This window comes from Caretta caretta, chromosome 1, assembly GCF_965140235.1.
Source record: "Caretta caretta isolate rCarCar2 chromosome 1, rCarCar1.hap1, whole genome shotgun sequence".
In the NCBI taxonomy this organism is placed as follows: domain Eukaryota; kingdom Metazoa; phylum Chordata; order Testudines; family Cheloniidae; genus Caretta; species Caretta caretta.
The window spans coordinates 218,985,782-219,005,081 of record NC_134206.1 but is presented as its reverse complement, the minus strand read 5'-3'; the positions used below and the strand labels follow the sequence as shown (position 1 = coordinate 219,005,081).

The following is a 19,300-nucleotide window of genomic DNA, read 5'->3' as shown; positions in this document are numbered from 1 at the left end:
TCAGCAGCATCGTCTACATCATTACCTCTTTAGCCCTTTTAAAAATTTTTACAGCGACCCTGGCCTGGAACTTTTTGGCAGCCATCTGTTTATCCCCCAAGCACTGTCCCCTCTTTTGTTTACACCTGAGCTGATGTGCACCCTTGAGGGTGCCCCTTTTACCCAGGCCCCTTTCCACGACTTGTCACGCCTGCTCAGAGCCACCCTTTGGAAAAATTGAAGTATTTTTCAAAAAGTCACCAGCCAAAGCTTTTGCATTTTTGATGTGGTTTCCAGCCCTCCTTTCTTTTAGACCCCCTGAGGATACAGAGTTCACCAATATTCTGAACAAAGCGTCATATTTCTCCCAAATCTTCTTAGAATGCCATTCTTTTATAACCCCCAAGGATACAGCATCCATCAGTTTTCTGAATGAAGCATCAAAGTTTTCCCAAATACTAGAATATGGGGGGGCTGTGATGAGCTTATGATGTTGGGAGAATGGTTTGTCAGTGCTTGTTTTTTTACTCACAACCCCTAAAGCGCATGCTCCGGGTTTGTGAATGTGTGTGGTTTTGCTCACGTTCAGAACTTCTGGAGAGTGTGCTCCGGGTTTGTGAATGTGGGCGTTTTCGCTCACAGTTTTCTCAGGGCTTGGTGTGGCAGTGGCCGCTGAAGAACTGGAGTTGTGTTTTCATGTTGTTTTTTTTACCAGAGTCTTTTGTTTTGTTCTTGAGTTTGATGTATATGAGGTTTGGACTGCCCTGATGCTTCATCTGCACTCTTGTGCTGTTTTGCGTTGTTGTTATAAAAAAGTGCTTATATGCTATTTTATATGAATGTTCAATAAGTTTGTTCTTATAACTTAGCATAAGTTACTAACTTAGCATAAGTGATTAAAGTAGTTGAAGCCTTAGGCTGAGGTCAAGCTGACCTGAGAGGAATGCTGAAGAAGCAGCTACAAAACCAGTTGAGACTACCTGTTATCACTGAAGATAAAAAAGAATGCAAGGAGTAGGACTGACTGTCTCCCAGAGCAAATCCAGCACCCGGCAACGGACTGTCCACTCAGCAACAGAACTGTCCAATGGAAAAGAGCAGAGACCCCTACTCAAATTAGGGATTGGACTTTGGACATGGGCAAGGGCAGTGTTACCAACTGTAAAGGGTATAATTGCTTGCAATTTCTGAGGGGCAGGGTCCCTCTCCTGAGGCACCCAGTTCGAGCTGTATTTCTGTTAACTAATAAAAGATGCATGTATAGATTAGACTAAGGATTTAGAAGTTCGTGGGATCCTAGAGTCAAATCAAGCACCTAAATTGGTGAGAGCAAGGGCTAATTGTTTTTTCTCCTAACAGTTTGGCAACCGCGGCAGGACTCTAGGCAACCATCGTTGGGGCCTCTCGCCTCCAAACATCCACTTGGCACCAATGGGTGAGTTCACCTGGGATCTTTGGCAGCGAGGGGCACCGAAGGGTGAGTCTTAAATTCCCACATTCTAAATTCCAAATTTAGGTTTCTGGTTAAAGTGCACTTGGAATGGGTGTGTGGCCTGATCAGCATAAAGTGCAGCCCAGGACTGGTTAGAGTGCACTTGGAAAGGGTGCGTGGCCTGATCAGCATAAAGCGCAGCCCAAGAAAATATAGGTAGAGTGCACTTGGAAAGGGTGCGTGACCTGATCAGCATAAAGCGCAGCCCAAGGAGAATATAAAATGGGTAATTCTTTGGGAGTGGAAAACGGGACGCCCTTGTCCGAAGTGCTGGGAAATTGGAGGAGGATTGATGGTACCAAGGGGCTAGGGAAAAAGAATCTGGTACAGCTGTGTCAGAAGGACTGGCCGTTTTTAACCAACGGTGGTAATTCTGCGGAGCAATGGCCAGGCTTAGGGACTTTTAATTTACAAGAATTAACCTTTTTACGCCAACAATTGAAAAATAGGTTTCCTAAACAGATGGATTATTGGTATGTATGGGACAACTGGGCTTATGCGCGTGCGAAAGGACGTCCTCTTTCCTCCTGCTTTTCTTATTCATCTCAGGGGTCTCCAGCCCCGCTCTGTGCTATGCCTGCTTCTGCCCCTCTTCCGGCTTACCCTCGGCTTTCTGACTTATGCCCGTCACTTCCTTGCTTGTCAATTGGCCGTGCGTTCTGTCCAGGTAACACGCCTCACAGGAGAGGACTCGGGTAGCCCTGTGAGTGAGAATATTTAAGAGAAGAGACCAGGAGAGCTGGGGGGCTAGTTAAAAAGCCCACCCTCCTTGTTAAATTAGTAGTGGGATAAAGCTGTTGCTCATGGAAGGGACAGTTCAGAGAGAAAAACAGGATCAGGCCCAAGCGGGCAGGCAACAGATAGAAAGATTGGAAAACAGGTTGGAAACTTGGAGGGCATAGTGGAAAAGGAGGAGTAAATAATTACAGGAATGGGAAACGTAAATCCCGGAATAATACTTGGAATGGTAAAATCTAAGTTGATTGGATGTCGTTTTGGAAGATAAGGAAGTGATTTAAGAAAGGAAAGTGAGAAGTTAACTCTGTAGTTGCTGGAAAGAATTAAGCAGTTGAACTTTGTGAAATACTAGAAAAAAAAAGAACTCTTGGTTTCTTTGCAGCCATTTTTAAGGAAAATGGGCCCTTTTCCAAAGGAATGCAATTATACAGTGCTACTTAATTAATATCTTATCAGGCTCCAAGGGGCTACAATAGGCGGTGTCTTCCTTTTCAGGTCGCTGTGTGTTTGACAGCAGGAGTTAAAAATAAAAGGCAATCAAAAGTCTGGTAAAGTTTATTGTGCCCTTTTTAAAGTAAGAATCTTTAAGCTGTGGATCTAGAAGCAAGCCGGAAAGCATTTGTTTTAATGTAAATTACCTAAATAATAAGGTAGAAGCCACTGAAACCTGGGCTGCCTATGAAACAAATACAAAAAAATATGTGTAATTCCTCTGTTGTGCCTGCAATTAACAAGAGTATTTGTATAAAAAGGAGATATTTTAAGCAATGACTGACTGCCCAAAAGGGGTAATTCTATGTTCTTTTTGTCTTTCAGAAAATCAGAGAAAACTGATGCCAGCTGAAAAGCAATTCAACATCCTTTGAATTTACTGGCACAATAGAAATTGTGTTCTATGTGTCCTGTCTTGTGGTGTTTGTCTTGTAGCCAGAATTGCTGTGTTTAATTTTTCATAGGACAGTTTAGTTTAAAACTAAATACAAGGGTTAAATCAAAATGCAGATACTTGTTTTATTCAACTTAGAATACAAAGTGTTTGGATAATATCAGGAAAATGTGATATACTAAAGTTTAATACATTTGCTTAAGTAAAAAAAAAATTTCATTGTGCAGATCTTTTAATTAAAAAAAAATTGTTGTTAAAATTCGCACACCAACTGTCATGGAAGCAAGGACATGAAAGGTTAACCCACTCCCTATATTATACATGGGATCCTTCTGGCTACCTCAAATTTCTAGCCAGAGGACTGGGGAGGGAGGAAAGCTATTGGACACCAGAGGTTGTACCAAGTGGACTCCTCAAAAGTGGGTGTGCTTGTCCTGGCTTGTTGCTCCAAAGCTCCGCAATAAAGTCATTTTCCTAGAAGGGTGTATGTGGCATACATTAAACAATAAGACTAAAGTGCTGTATAATGGGCAATGTATATGTGTTCATTTTTAAACAAAGGTGTGTGAGTGGAAAGTGAAAGTTTCCTTTGCAGGTTAATAGAAGCCAAGAAGGGGAGAAGAAAAAGAATGGAGGACGAGGTAATTCAACCCTGTAGCTGGCAGGCTTGGTCCAAAGATAAGATGCTGGCCTGCCCAAGGACACTACTCACAGCTAGAATTTGGCTGACAGCCAAGAAAGAGGGAGGCTTGAATGTGCCCAAGCATCTGTGAGATCTGCAAAACACTTCCAGACATAAAAGAAATGTGTTAGATCTCTGTATTTACAGGTGAAGGAAGTCCTGCTCCAAAGATCCTGAGGAAACCTGCCATTTGTTAAAACCAGGTGACTGGGTCTACATAAAGGTCCATCAACGAAAGACTACTCTGGCCCCATGCTGGAAAGGCCCTTATTAAGTCCTGCTAACTACCAACACCGCTGTAAAGTGCCAAGGACTGACTGCCTGGACCCATGCTTCTTACTGCAAAAAGACCCCTCCACCTTGAAATGACTTCACTTTGACTACTGATCAGCCTGTCCCTCCTTCTGGGTTTTTTCTTTCCTCCTTTTGGACAGCAGGGGAAAGGACAAAGTAAAGTGCTAGTAACCTCTCCCTTGTCCACTGACAGAGCTAACCTGCATTCAGTATTTGCTAAAGAAACCAAAGCACTACAGGGTGACGTGCTAGTAACCTCTCCCCTGTATAATGCAAAACCATGACTGCTCTAAGAGAGAAGAAGGAACGCCTGCTCTGCTGAAACCACCAAGATCCAAGGATTCCTGACTGCAAAAGACATTGAAAATTGGCCTTGGTGGGAAAGACGGAGCATTGTACATTGGCAGGGAGGGAGTTGCGAGATGTATTCTTGGGAATGTGGAGTGAAGTGGTGAGGTGGGTTTATTCCAGGGGCTGGAATCTGTGCTTGTGGGCAAGTACCATCAGAATACACTGTCCTCCCTAATTGTTTTCCGGATGATGAATACCAAAGATGCCTTACAGCCACAAACATTACTTCCATCATCTGCCACCATTCCTTTGCACGTAAAGGTTCCTGGATCCATCATAGTTACGTTAAGTTGGCGCTGGGACCTCCACCTAACCCTGACAAGCCATCAGACGAGCCACTTCACAAATAAACGCCACTACCGACCGATGGACTGAGCTTTCCAGTTATTGGAACCTTTACAGCCCACCAGGACTTCTTGTGTTGCTGTTTATTGGACTTACATTGGTGGTGGTGTTTTTTTGTATGGTATAGAGGAGGATGCCGACATTGGTATGGTTTGCCTAGGGTGTTCCATTCTGGGGATAGTACCACTACTAACAGGGCCAGCCATGACATGCATAGGCCATTACACTGTGAGACTTCAAATGGTACTTAAAAAGGTTGCCTTGGAGTTAGAAGACTTGATTAGTGGTTTGGGATAAGCGGTAAAAACATTAAATAAGGAAGTGCAACAACTCAGAACGTATTCCCTCCAAAACAGGTTGGCCTTAGACTACCTGTTAGCATCCCAGGGAGGGGTCTGCGCTCTCATTGGATCCTGTTGTTATGTGTGTGTAAATGACAGTAGCTATGAAGTCTATGAGGAAGTGGTACGGGCAGAGGCCCATGCACGAGTCGGAGCACAACGAGTCGGAGTACCTACACCGTCCCTGAAAGCGATTGGTTGCAAACTCTCTTTTTGGGGTGGGGTTTATCATCATGGCTTAGTGGTTTGTTCAGTTTATTACTTAAGATTTTCCTTCCTGTATTGATTGTACTAATGACATTATGTTGTGCAGTGTCGTGTATTAGGAAGCTTTTGCAAAATATGTTAATTCATTCTTTTCAAGGCTATCGCAAAGTGCTCATGCAAAGTAAATTGTAGAATAAGTAGGCAGGGATGCCTACAAAATCAAAGGGGGACTGTTATAAAAAAGCGCTTATATGCTATTTTATATGAATGTTCAATAAGTTTGTTCTTATAACTTAGCATAAGTTACTAATTTAGCATAAGTGATTAAAGTAGTTGAAGCCTTAGGCTGAGGTCAAGCTGACCTGAGAGGAATGCTGAAGAACCAGCTACAAAACCAGTTTAGACTGCCCGTTATCACTGAAGATAAAAAAGAATGCAAGGAGTAGGACTGACTGTCTCCAGGATCAAATCCAGCACCCGGCAACGGACTGTCCACTCAGCAACAGAACTGTCCAATGGAAAAGAGCAGAAACCCCTACTCAAATTAGGGGATTGGACTTTAGACATGAGCAAGGGCGGTGTTACCAACTGTAAAGGGTATAATTGCTTGCAATTTCTGAGGGGCAGGGTCCCTCTCCTGAGGCACCCAGCTCGAGCTGTATTTCTGTTAACTAATGAAAGACGCATGTATAGATTAGACTCAGAATTTAGAAGTTCGTGGGATCCTAGAGTCAAATCAAGCACCTAAATTGGTGAGAGCAAGGGCTAATTGTTTTTTCCCCTAACAGTTGTTAAAGGTCTCAAAGTAGATTCCTGGTTCTTTGGTGGTTCTAGTGGAGGTGTCCTTGTAACTCCCACTATGGCATTGTCAGAAGGGCTGCACATGCCTGATTGGGGGCGGTGAAAAAACATATTACAAAACTTAGCTTTACCATTTTTCTCACCCACACCTATGTATTTACTTAAAATGCAAGACCTCATAAAATAACCAAACCAATAAGCAAAATATATTTACTGGGCTTCATCCATCCATCAGTCACTGATACTGGGGAATTTTTCTTTTCAGTTGTCTCTTTCCTTTTAAGCTTGTTTACCCTCTGGTCTAAGGATGTCATGTTTTGACCGTACTGTGAAGCAGGCATTATTATTATAAAACACATGAAACTGTCTAGTAAACTTAAAAATAGAATATTCATTAGGATGATTTTCTGTTTAAAAAGTCATAGCTTTAAAACAAAATAATTCATTTCAGGCTGTACAACAAACACAGGTTTTGAGTTTATTTCTACCACTTTAAAATACATCTCATTTTGCAGAATAAAAACCAAACTGCTTTTAAAAATCCACTTTTAAAATCCAGTTTAAAACACATTTTGCACAGTAAAAGGCCACCACACACATCGGGCTGTCTCACAAGCAGTTGGGTTTCGGGTTCAGGTTCCGGCGTATCCATCAACGGCTGGGCCAAAGGGCTCCCCTCGGCCGCTCCCTCCTCCTCCTCAGAACTGTCACTGAAGTAGCGCTTTCTCTGCAGATGTTCGAAGATCCTCTGGGGTAAAACAAAGTCCAAAGTTCTCACGGGGGTGGTGAAGGAGTCCATGTTTCCACGATTTCTAAAACACATGTTCTTGGTAAAAGATGGCCTCTTCTGCCTGGCGCTGGGACTTATGGGATGATAGTGCTGAGCTCTGACTGGCAGAGGGCGCTGGGAGGAGTTCTTAGAGAGGTCACACAACCGTCTTCTGGGCGGTTCACCCTGTCCCAGAACCAGCCCTATTTTGGTCAAATCTGCTCTAGGGGTGGTCCTATGTGGCTGAAACCCACTGCGATTGGTAGAGGGCGATAGGAGGAGTTCTTAGAGGGGTCACACAAACCACTTCCAGATGGGTCACCCTGCCCCCCCAAACTCCCCCCAATTGGTCAAGTCTCTTCTCGGGGTGGTCCCTAGTGGCTGAAACCCCTCCTGATTGGTAGAGGGTGATGGGAGGAGTTCTTAGAGGAGTCACACAACCCAATTCCAGACAGGTCACCCTACCCCATAACTCACCATGATTGGTAAAATCTCCGCTCGGGGTGGTCCTATCAGGACATATCCCATCCTGATTGGTAGAGGGAAGTGGAAGGAGTTCTTAGAGGGGTCACATGATACACCTTGCTTCCGGTCATGTGGTCGCCTTGACCCTGGAAGTAATACCCCCTGGGGCGGGGCTTCTGGTGACAGGTGAGCAGGGCTTAAGGGGTAAAGGGGCAGGGTTTAAGGGGTCAAGGGGCAGGGTTAGGGTTTGATTGACTGTAGGTCACTTATACAACTCAAGTTTGTTTACATTTACAGGAGATAATGCTGCCTTCTTCTTCCTTTACACTGTCACCAGAAAGTGAGAACAGGCATTTGCATGGCACTTTTGTAGCTAGCATTTCAAGGTATTTAAGTGCCAGATATGCGAAACATTTGTATGCCCCTTCATGCTTCGGCCACCATTCCGGAGGACATGCTTTCATGCTGGTGACGCTCGTTAAAAAAATAATGTGTGAATTAAATTTGTGACTGAATTACTTGGGGGAAAATTGTATGTCCCCTGCTCTGTTTTACCAGTATTTTGCCATATATTTCATATTATAGCAGTCTCGGATTATGACCCAGCACATGTTGTTCATTTTAAGAACATTTTCACTGCAGATCTGACAAAACACAAAGAAGGTACCAATGAGAGATTTCTAAAGATTGCTGTAGCACTCGACCCAAGGTTTAAGAATCTGAAGTGCCCTCCAAAATCTGAGAGGAATGAGGGTGGAGCATGCTTTCAGAAGTCTTAAAAGAGCAACACTCCAATGCAGAAACTACAGAACCAGAACCACCAAAAAGGAAAATCAGCTGTTTGCTGGAGGTATCTGACTCAGATAATGAAAATGAACATGCGTCGGTCCTCACTGCTTTGGATCGTTATCGAGCAGAACCCGTCATCAGAATGGACACATGTCCTCTAGATTGGTGGTTGAAGCATGAAGGGACATACGAATCTTTAGTGCATCTGGCACATAAATATTTTGCAACACCATCTACAACAGTGCCATGTGAACACCTTCTTCTCACTTTCAGGTGACGTAAATAAGACACGGGCAGCATTATCTCCTGCACATGTAAACAAACTTGTTTGTCTGAGCGATTGGCTGAACAAGAAGTAGAACTGAGCGGACTTGCAGGCTCTAAAATTGTACATTGTTTTATTTTTGAATGCAGGTTTTTTGTACTTCTCCATTTGTAATAATTCTCCATTTGTAAGTTCAACTTTCATGATAAAGAGATTGCACTACAGTACTTGTCTTAGGTGAATTGAAAAATACTATTTCTTTTGTTGTTGTTGTTTTTTACAGTGAAAATTCGTGTAATAAAAATAAATATCAATTGAGAACTGTACACTTTGTATTCTGTGTTGTAATTGAAATCAATATCTTTGAAAATGTAGAAACCATCCAAAATATTTAAATAAATGGTATTCTGTTATTGTTTAACTGTGCGAATAATTGCAACTAATTTTTTTAATCGCTGGACAGCCCTAATATGGGACTTGGATGTGCTGGTGTGAACATTCCGGCTCTGGCAGAATTTTAGCAAGTGGGAATGTAAGGGGACTGTTGGCCTCTTACTGAAACTTCGTGGGGTTTTTTGATTGGCCCTCTCCCGGTACCAAAACAAAGGGGAAGGGCCAATGAAAAATCAAGTTCCTGAGGCTGACAGTCCCCAGGGCCAATGGAGAGAGGCCAGTGCTTCAGAGCAGCCTGATTGACAGGGCAGGTAGGTCAAGGAGGGCATCAGGAGCCCAGGGCCCCATCCCCCCTGTGAGCTGGGAGCAGCAGCCAGAACCAGGGGGGCGGGAGAAGTAGGAGCCCCGAAGGCAGAGCTGGGCTGGAACCCGAGCAGCATCAGCCAGAACCAGCTGGGGAGCAGGTGCTGGAGCAGCTCAGCCCAGCCACGCAGACCTGAGACAGAGCTGAGTTACAGCCGGGAGCTGCAGGCCAGGAACTGGGGAGCAGATGCCTGCTGTGCCCCGAGTCACCGGAGCCGGGTGCGCTGAGCGGTGGGGGAGAGCGAGGAGAGATCCCAGAGCAGAGATCCCAGCGCAGGGAGCCATTGCCAGACAGGAGGGAGATCGTGACCCTGACGGCGGGGGCTGACACTGAGGAGAAGGGTCCTGTTCCCGACAGCTTGAGGGCGTGTGGCCACCACCAGAGCAGGTGCCTGACCCGTGGTATCAGCACAGGGCAGCCAGGGTCTGGGAAGGAAGTCTGGGAGGCGTGAGGAACAGACTGTGAACTTTCCTTATCTCCCAGAGATGCTGGTTGTGGTGTCCCCATGCCACAGAGCGGGGTGACGTGTTTTCCTTTAACCTTTCCCATTTTCCCCTTATTATTTGACAATAGCTGTTTCATAAATTGTATTTGCTTTGAGCCATGGGCGGCGCCTTCCCTGCCGCTGCCGTTGACCTGCCACTGGACACCTGGTCCGCGCTGGCCCTGGCCCTTTCCCGAGATCCCCATCGCCTCCCCGCTGCTCGCCGCATCCCTCCTCCTTGGGACGGGGGAGTGAGGAGGGACATTGAGAGAAAGCGGCTGGTGGACTGAGGAGGCTCGGCTGGGCACTGGGACTGGAGGCTTGGCGGGGGGGGCCTTCAGGGGAGGGAAGAGCTGGCTGTGTGTGGGGGGGAGGGGCGGGCTGCGGGGCTGGCGGCTCGGTCCAGCACGAGGGCCGGGCTGGCACTCGGGAAGGCTGGAGGCTTGGCCTGGTGCTCAGGGAGGCCAGTGGGTTGGGCGGGGGGCGGCGGCGGCAGCGACAGCTCAGCCCAATGAGCTGGGGTGGGCAGGTTAGGGTGGGCAGGTTGGGGCTCCTCCCATCCTGGGGGCCCCTCAGGGCTTCTCCTTTTATGGGTGTGTGTGTTTTTTCGGGGTTCTGGTGTGCGGGAGGCGGGGGAGGCCTTGGGCAGAAGGGGTGGGGCCTCCCCAAAGCCCATGCTTTGAACTATATGTAATGATCAGTGGGTCAGGGAAGTGTCTGATGTGAAGCGATTACTCTGGAGTGAGGACACCCTCGACCCTGTCCTAAGTGACCATGACAAGACAGGGGGTCAAGCCTCCCAGGAATCCCAGGCCCAGCCTCGTTAGGGTTACGAGGACTCTGCCACACAGGAGAGTGGAAGGAGCGTCCTTGAAGTCAGGCAGGCCTCTGGGTAAAGGGAGTTGGAGCAAGGACTCAGATGCTTTTGCTAGCCCCTTTCACCGGGGTAGTGTATAAGCCAGGAAAGTTTTTCACAGCCAGAGCATTCCCCCGCTTACACATGTACATCAGTCTCTCTCTCTCTGTGAGGCCTCTGAACTTAATTGGAAGTGTTCCATTTGCGAAGATCTTGAGCACTGCAATCCAGCCTAGGAAACTACACCTCCCATGATGCCTTGGGGAGAGAGAGAAAGAGAGAGAGAGAAAGAGAGAGAGCATTTGCCTTCCACTCTCAGGAAATGCAAAGAGAGCATGGGATGGGCTCCATTTTGGAGAGAAGCTGAGGTTGCTTGATGGAGCTCTGTCCACACCAGAAGCTGCCATTAGAAAGCCAGAAGCTGCTGCTGAAAGCCTGTTGGGGCTTCGACGAATTGTGCCACTTGGAAAGATGCCAGATTGGAATGACTCTGCCTCTTGTTGCCTTGGCTGGTCAGATTTAGGGGAGCAACAGAGTGCTGTCCTCAGCTTCAGGACCTTCAAGTGCACCCACGCCAGCATTTACAACTCTGAAATCCAGAGGTCCGGGGTGGGGTAAAGGGTGGCAGTGTAAACGCAAGTTGGATATGTTTCATTTACTGCTGTAAACTGTATTTGTTAATTGATTTATCGAACTCCCCCCTGCTGATTTACATTAGTTGGGACATTTAATTGAAGTCTGTTACAGCATGTTTCCTTAAATCGTTAAGTAAAGCTGTGTTAACTCTAATCTAAGTGTAGATTGTGTGTATACTGTTTATAATTGGTATTTTTGAGTTAGACCCAATGCACAGATTAGCTCAGTTTTACTCCTGGAGGCTCCCAAGGCATGTCGTCGTGTATACAGGACCCAGCCAGGTGGAGGCACGGCCAACTTTAGTTTCCTTTTCAAATAAAAGGACTGCAGCGGAGGGGTAGATAGAGGATTCTCTCCTGTCCAACATCACCTTTGGGATACTTCTTTACTGTCAACGGCATCCAGTGCCCAGTCACACAGGCAAGTGTTGCCAGCTCCCGAATAACCCAGGGAGGAAAGTGAGGGGAAGAGGGGAAAGGAGGTTCACACAAGTAATGCAGTTTACGTCTGCTCTACTTTTGCTTCTGCTTCTGCCAATGGGAGTGCAGGTGGGGTGGGGTCGCCTGGGCCCAGTGGCCAATGGCAGGACAGGGAGTAGATCTGAAGTGCTGCAGGGTGGGGTGGAGGCACAGGCAGGGAGCCCAGGCAGTGCTGGGTGAAGGCAGTACAGAGCAGGGGAGGAATAGCGCTGGGGCAGGATGCTCTCTGAAATTAACGAAAAAGTGTGGGTCAGCATGCTGGGTTCTCTAATCCAGTGTTTCTGTTCTCAGGAATAGAAACTGAAAGGGAGAAACACACCCCAGTAAAACAGGACACAGCCTGGGAGGCTGTACTGAAAGCCATGGCCACTGGCTGGAACAGAGGTAAACATGCTGTGTGTGTGTGTAAATATATATATTTGCTTGTGTGTCTATATCCATAAAGTATAAGTGACAGGTTTCAGAGTAGCAGCTGTGTTAGTCTGTATTCGCAAAAAGAAAAGAAGTACTTGTGGCACCTTAGAGACTAACCAATTTATTTGAGCATAAGCTTTCGTGAGCTACAGCTCACTTCATCCGATGAAGTACTCCTTTTCTTTTTAAAGTATAAGTGTGCATTTATATGTGTTAAAGCCTATATGACTTTCTGGGCATATATATGTATGTGCATCTGTACGGCTGTTGTGAATCTATGTATATAATATATAATAGATACCTCCAGTCTGTTTCTCTGTGTGAGTTTATTTATAACCAAACTATATTTTTAGTTACTAACTTTTTAATAAAGATAAAGTAACTGACAATAAAATGATTTTCTTGCTTAAATACCAAAGAAGTGCTTCTTACAAAAACACAAGGTGAGAGAATACAGCAGAGCTGATGCAGTCTAGGTTGCAGATTACAAGAGGTACATGTACAAAGTTATAGAAATTTTTTTTTTGAAAAAAAAATAGTATATCCCATTGGATCCATCTTCCCTCAAAGAGCTCAGATTTTTGTGTGTGTCTCTATCTTTCTGTCTGTCTGTCTGGGCTTATCTATATTAGAAAACTTGCACCAGTGTAACTAAATAATGACAGGTTTCAGAGTAGCAGCCGTGTTAGTCTGTATCCGCAAAAAAACCAGGAGTACTTGTGGCACGTTAGAGACCTACACATTTATTTGAGCATAAGCTTTCGTAGCCCACGAAAGCTTATGCTTAAATAAATTTGTTATTCTAAGGTGCCACGAGTACTCCTGTTCTTTTTGTAACTAAATAGTTACACTAGTGCAATTTCTTTATAGGTATGTGCATGTGTTCTTTCTGGGCCTGATCCAAAGTCCATTGAAGTCAAGGGGAGTCTTTTAACCGATTTCAGTGGGCTTTGAATCAGACCCTAGCTGAGTATGTGTCTGTGCATGTCTGGACATGTTTTGACGATGACCGCATGCCCGAGTGTGGGCTCTCAGATTGAGTTGAAAATGGCAGACAGAAAGTGCCGATGATGCAATTTTAAAGATACAGACTCTTTGTTACTACTAACTCCTGCTGCTGAGGAGGAAATGAGAAGTTTAGAAGTGTCCTGTGCAGTTTGCTCTCTGTGTTCCCATAGCATGTCAATCCTGTTTTGTCTCCTGAGACTCTCAATACAAATAACAAGGGATGGTTATTCTGTTCCAAAACAGAACCAACCTGAGCAAATTGACTAAGAAATCTCCATTTTAAAAACACTATTATTAATTTTAGTTTCAAACATATTACTGGCAGCATCCACATTTTAAAATAAAAGAAAAGTTTAAAAAAAGAAGAAAGGAAAGAACAGTTATTTGGGCATCGGTGGGATCTTACAGTTATAAGTCACAATTTGAGGGCCTGAATCCCATTGATTTCAATGAACTTTGGACCATGTCCTAGATATTATTAATGTTGTTATTTTATTATTTATTAATAATAATGATTTTTCATTGTTCCATAGCAAGTAATGGGCATTCTCCTTCCCTCCCTCATGGTTAAATTAATGGACATATTGGGGGCCAGAATGACCCCTTATCCACCTCCACTATCCTCAGGATACTGCACATTAGCAGGGAGTTGCTTTTCTCAGGAGTACTGATTAGGAATTGTCCATTGAGAAGGAACAATTGTAGGCCACGTGGTCCCAGGGAGGATGCATTCGGAGGCCTCCCTTTTTCTCTCTTCCCCTGTTTCTCTCTGTGCACCAGGTGACTCTATTCTCTTTTCCACAGATCCTGTATGCAGAGGCATCACACAGGGGTGAGAATGAAAGCACCATACCCACATCCTCCACAAGATTTACAGGCAAAGTGGGAGCTGGGAAGATTCAGATCTCACTCCCGTCTCATCAGTGTGACATCAGATTTAACTCTCCTTCTTCCCTACCTCTCTCTTTTCTTCCATCACTATCTCTAAGTCTCCCTCTATCCTTCTGTAAGTTCCCTTTCCATTTAACTGTGCCTCCTTCCCATCCCTCTCATTTTTAACTTGCTGTGACTGGCAAGCTCTTAGTGATACAGATGCAGACAGTGACTCCTTGGGATGTCTTTCAGGTGGAAGATACGGCAGAAGGCATTTGTGAAGAATTATGACCCAAGTGTCCTTTCAAGTGTGACTTACCTTCTCTATGAAATCAAGTGGAACTATTGCAGAAGGCGCTGGCAAAGATGGATCCGTTGTGCCGGCGGTGAGCATGCTGAAAAGTACTTCCTGAAAGATGTCTGTAAAAAGCTAAGATATGATCATTTTGTCCACTGCTCCATCACCTGTTACATGTCCTGGAGTCCCTGTGGGGACTGCTGCAAGAAGATCATAGGTTTTCTGGAGAAAATGCCTAATTTGAGTCTAGCCATTTATGTAGCACGGCTCTACTGGCACAAAGAGGAAAACAATCGTCAGGGTCTGTGGAGCCTGATGAACATCGGCGTGTCCATCCAAGTCATGGATCTCTCAGGTAATGACTAAACCTCCCAGGTAATGACTCATGGGGTTACAGGATCTGGATGGTTCAGAGGGGATTAGGGATGGGACTGGGGGCATTTTGCCTCTAGGTCACTGGTTCCAATTCATCCTTGGTCAGTGACCAGCTGAAGTTGTATATGAGTTATGGAACCCCTCACTTCTGGGTCAACAATTCCAGTCTGTCCCCAAGTCTTGGGGGGATTGTGCAATGGGATGCAGAGCTTTGCCTCTTTAGGTCTGTAACGGAAAAACACTATCCGATAGCCATTTTGTGGCTTATGTGAAATGAGCTGGTGGTTGCAGGCAAATTCCTAGCAGGGCAGGTCACTAAAATCTCCATCCCTGCTGGCACTTATTGATCCCCTTGTCTCAGCACAGAGGTTGAGGCATGAATGAGCCGTAAAGAGTGAAAGCCCCTTTTACTGCTAGAGATGGGAACTCAGAACTGAGGCAGTGCAAATTGGTGAGCCCATGTGCATGGGTGAAGCTGGTTTGGCTGCCACTGTCTCTGATGTTCCATTCAGAGTATAAACAAAGAACACCAGCCTCCTTCATGGTGCAGTCAGTCTGGCACATTTCCACATTGTCAGTTTCCCCTTAGAACATACCATTATATTTAAATGCAGGGGTATGTCTTTGAAGCCACCTTTAATCCAGCCCCAGTGTAAAATCGACTCACGCATAGATGCTGTGCTGTTGCTACTAATTATGAAGAATTAGATGATATTTTACTCTTACTTTACATAAATGACCTGTCCCAGGTGAATAAGTCAGGGAAATATTGCAAGGCAGGTTTAATGAGGCCTCCCCTGGACAGAAAGATGGAAAAAGCCAGGAGAACATGAGTTCCAAATGCTAGTGTATCCTTGGCTTCCGTCAGCTGGTTCTTCCTAAGGGTGATGTGTCTCCATGGCAGAAGCCCAATGCATGGCCTTGCTCCCTTGCGCCTGACTGATCTCTGAGTGGGCTGAGTCCACTGATGTCTCCTTCAGCTCATAAGTGAATAGGTCCATTTTCCCAGATTATGATGACTGTTGGAGAACATTTGTCGATGATGAGGACAAGTATGAAGATGATTATTGGCCCAGGCACTTCGCTCCATGGATAATGCTATATTCTCTCGAACTCCAGTCCATCCTTCAGGTCAGTGGAACTTTAGGGAGGGGGAAAGTGCATCCAGAAATGATCCACAGTCGCATGCAGAACCCATTTTCTGACCTGGATGTTTCCTTGACCTCCTTCGAAATCTCCTTGGTTCTGTGAGAGTTTTTCCTGCAGATGAACTATAACATACAGTGATTCCCAAATGAGGTCATGGGGATGCTAAAAGGACAGGAAAAGGTTCTTCACATCTTTTGTCGCATTTAAAAAACACCTCTGTGGTTTGCTTTATTGCAAAGCTGTATAAATGTAAAAAGTGTCCAGTCCTTTTAAGAGACAAACACCAGCAGGGTTTTCCTCAGCCAAAGTATAAAGCAAAGGTCTAGAGCAGGGTTTGGCAACCTTTCAGAAGTGGTGTGCCGAGTCTTCATTTATTCACTTTAATTTAAGGTTTCACGTGCCAGTAATACATTTTAACGTTTATTAGAAGGTCTCTCTCTATGTCTTTATATTATATAACTAAACTATTGTTGTATGTAAAGTAAACTAGGTTTTCAAAATGTTTAAGAAGCTTCATTTAAAATTAAATTAAAATCCTGATCTTACGCCACCGGCCCGCTCAGCCCGCTGCCAGCCTGGGGTTCCGTTCACCTAGGCCGGCAATAGGCTGAACAGGGCCTGTGGCCGGGACCCTGGCTGGCAAGGGGCCGGCAGTGGGCTGAGCGGAGCCAGCAGCCGGGACCCCAGACCGGCAGTGGGCTGAGCGTCTCAGCCCGCTGCCACTCAGCCTGCTGCCGGTCTGGGGTTCCGTCCGCCGGCTCCTGACAGCCAGGGCCCCACTCAGCCCACTGCTGGTCTAGGATCCTGGCCCTGCCCACATAGAGTGGGTACCTACCTTCTTCCTGGTTCTAGCCCATTCTCTTCCTCTCTCTCTCTCTCTGCACTGAGCTGAGGGTGGGAGTGCACTGAGCACAGGGCTGGGGGTGAAGAAACAGGCTGGGGGTTGGGGTGTAGGGTCTGGCCAGGAGCTAGAATAAGGGAGGGGGCTCAGGGTTGGGGCAGGAGGTTTGGGTGTGGAGTGCTTACCTGGGCAGCTCCCATTTGGTGCGAGGGGTGCAGGTGGGAATGTGGAGTGGGGGTAGGGGGGTGCAGGAGCTCCTATTTGGTGCTCAGGGTGGGAGTGGGAATGTGGGGGGTGCAAGAGTCAAGACATCGGGTGTGAGGGGGCTGGGTATGTGAGGGGGGTGCAGGAGTCAGGGCATTGGGCGTGGGGGAGCTTGGTATGTGTGGGGGTACTGGAGTCAGGGCTGGGGTCATGGGGGGTGCAGGGGTCAGGGCAGGAGGCTGGGGTGTGTGGGAGGTGCAGGGGTCAGGGCAGAGGGCTGGGTGTGTGTGAGGGGGGTGCAGGGATCAGGACAGAGAGCTAAGGTGTGGGGGCATGCAGGGATCAGGGCAGAGGGCTGGGTGTGTGTGAGGGGGGGAGAGAGGGGCGGAGAAGAGTGGGCCGGGGCGGGCAGGACTTTTAATGGCACGCTGCTGCCTGCCGGGGTCCCGGCCTGGGTTCGGCAACAGGCTGAGCGGGGCCGGTGGCTGGGACTCGGCAGGCAGCAGCGTGCCATTAAAAATCGGCTTGTGTGCCGTCTTTGGCACGCGTGCCATAGATTGCCAACCCCTGGTCTAGAGCATGGCTAGGCAAGTTCCAGAGAGGGAAACCCCCCAGTTCTTCTCTCAGATCCCGTCCTCAACCTAGAGACCTTTCTTCCTGACCCTCCCTTGCATACTCGACTTCCAGCTCTACACTGCACATCCTTCTCTCAGGGCCCATCGACACTAGCAAAACTGTTGTCAGGCCTCCCATCCCCCAACCAGAGCGGGTTAACCCCTTTCCTTGCCAATGTTTGGATGGGGTTTATATATTCCCTCCCAGTAACGGGGCCATTGAATGTTTCATTGAACTCCCCTAAAGTCTCCCCTAAAGTCTGATGATTTAACTGGGAATTGGTCCTGCTTCGAGCAGGGGGTTGGACTAGATGACCTTCTGGGGTCCCTTCCAACCCTTATATTCTATGATTCTATGATTCTATGATTCCTCCATTTCCAAATCACCAGTGTCAGCGGTTGATATGTAATCCATAATCAGTGCATGATGAGTAGAGCTGGTCAAAGAATGGAATTTCTGTTCTGTGGGAAATAACAAGATTTCCTTTCATTCTACTTTGGAACAATCCTGAGGCCTTTTGAAATTTTTTTATAACCACACCCAGGAGGTGAAAGCAAGCAAGCACACCCTCTGCAAAAAGACAATGGCCTGGTGACTAGAGCACATCTGTGGAAGACCTAGGTTCAAGTCCCCACTCAGCATTAGACAGAGTAGGGACTTGGACCTCAGTCCGCTATATCCCAGGTGAATGCCCAAACCACCAGGCTATTGGCTATTCTGGGAAGGGCATCCTCCCTCTGTCTTTCCCTCTTTAAATGACATTCTGGCCTTGAGAAAACCTTCCTGGCAAAAGCTTCATCATAATTGATATATTTCTCCAACACATTTTGGTTTCGATGAATCTGCATGTTCTGATGAAAAATTGTTTAGTTGGAAAACTCCCAACCAGTACTAATGACTCCCTGTGACCATTAAGCGTGCCATGGAACTCCTTTCAACTCACCCTGGTTCTGAATGAGATTTGAAGCATGGTGATTGCATTTACAGTGAGTTCCTGCCATGTCCATTAAATCCCAGAGTGAGTCTAGAGTGCAAATGTTAAACTGCCAACCTCCCGAAAAGAAATTAACTTCAGCTCCCATTTTTCTCACCAGGACATTCCCTCTTGCTTAACAATTTCATCAGGTAGGAACCAGCCTCCAGTTTTCAGCCTACATGTAAATAAGAAACAGAAAAGAGCGCTCGCATCAGCCAATCCCTATTAGCCGCCAGTATCCTGGCCTGGGCAGCCAGCCAGTCTCTGGAAGCCGTGAGTGTCTTGAACCAGCCATCAGCTGCTAAGCAACAGAAACCAGTTGACAGGAAACATCACCCACATTAAACTCCAGAACTGGGGGAGGGGAAGAGGATGCAGTGAGGATGGGTGCAAGAGAGGACTGTTTTGCGATCACAGCATGTTTTCTCAGTTGGTGGGGTGCTCTTGCATGAGCTGAAAGCCCATTAGAATGTTTAATCATTTCAATTTGATTTAGTTACTCGTAGCCATTTCGTTGCCATTGCTTCAGCTTGTAGCCTTTTGAAAAGTGAATCCTGTTTAAATGTGTAATGCTGTACAGGTTTCAGAGCGATAGCCGTGTTAGTCTGTATCCGCAAAAAGAACGAGGAGTAAATTTGTTAGTCTCTAAAGTGCCTCCAGTACTCCTCGTTCCTAATTCTGCACAGTGACTGAGTCGTGTTAGCACCTTTGTACGTGTTTATTCCATCACAGCTAACACAAGAGTATCTTGCTTATTCTGCAGCCGATGCTGTTTCACCAAGGGAACATAAAACTATAAGATTTGCTTTGTGTAAGCAGTTTATAAGGAACTAACTCGTTATGCAATAACATATATAGAGAGCTTAGAGAGGATTTATTTTCTGCGGTTATTTCTTTGAATTATGTTTCTCTTGTAGATTTCTAGATATTA

At 46.2% G+C, this 19,300-nt stretch overlaps 1 protein-coding gene and 1 long non-coding RNA gene across 2 annotated transcripts in view; both read left to right on the top strand.

Annotated features, from left to right (window-relative positions):
• The first annotated feature begins 603 nt into the window (after nt 1–603).
• Nucleotides 604–8,825, top strand: LOC125623452 (uncharacterized). Its single transcript, XR_012665275.1, has 2 exons — nt 604–1,456; nt 3,026–8,825. It is a non-coding gene; the product is annotated as an uncharacterized LOC125623452 (long non-coding RNA).
• A 2,927-nt stretch (nt 8,826–11,752) lies between these two features.
• Nucleotides 11,753–19,300, top strand: part of LOC125623436 (uncharacterized) — a 27,262-nt gene continuing 19,714 nt past the window's right edge. Inside the window, exons 1-5 of the mRNA XM_048822825.2 lie at nt 11,753–12,000; nt 13,843–13,870; nt 14,164–14,564; nt 15,594–15,715; nt 18,488–18,597. Coding sequence (XP_048678782.2) covers nt 11,979–12,000; nt 13,843–13,870; nt 14,164–14,564; nt 15,594–15,715; nt 18,488–18,597 — 683 coding nt within the window. The 5' untranslated portion in view covers nt 11,753–11,978. The remainder of the gene's footprint in view (nt 12,001–13,842; nt 13,871–14,163; nt 14,565–15,593; nt 15,716–18,487; nt 18,598–19,300) is intronic.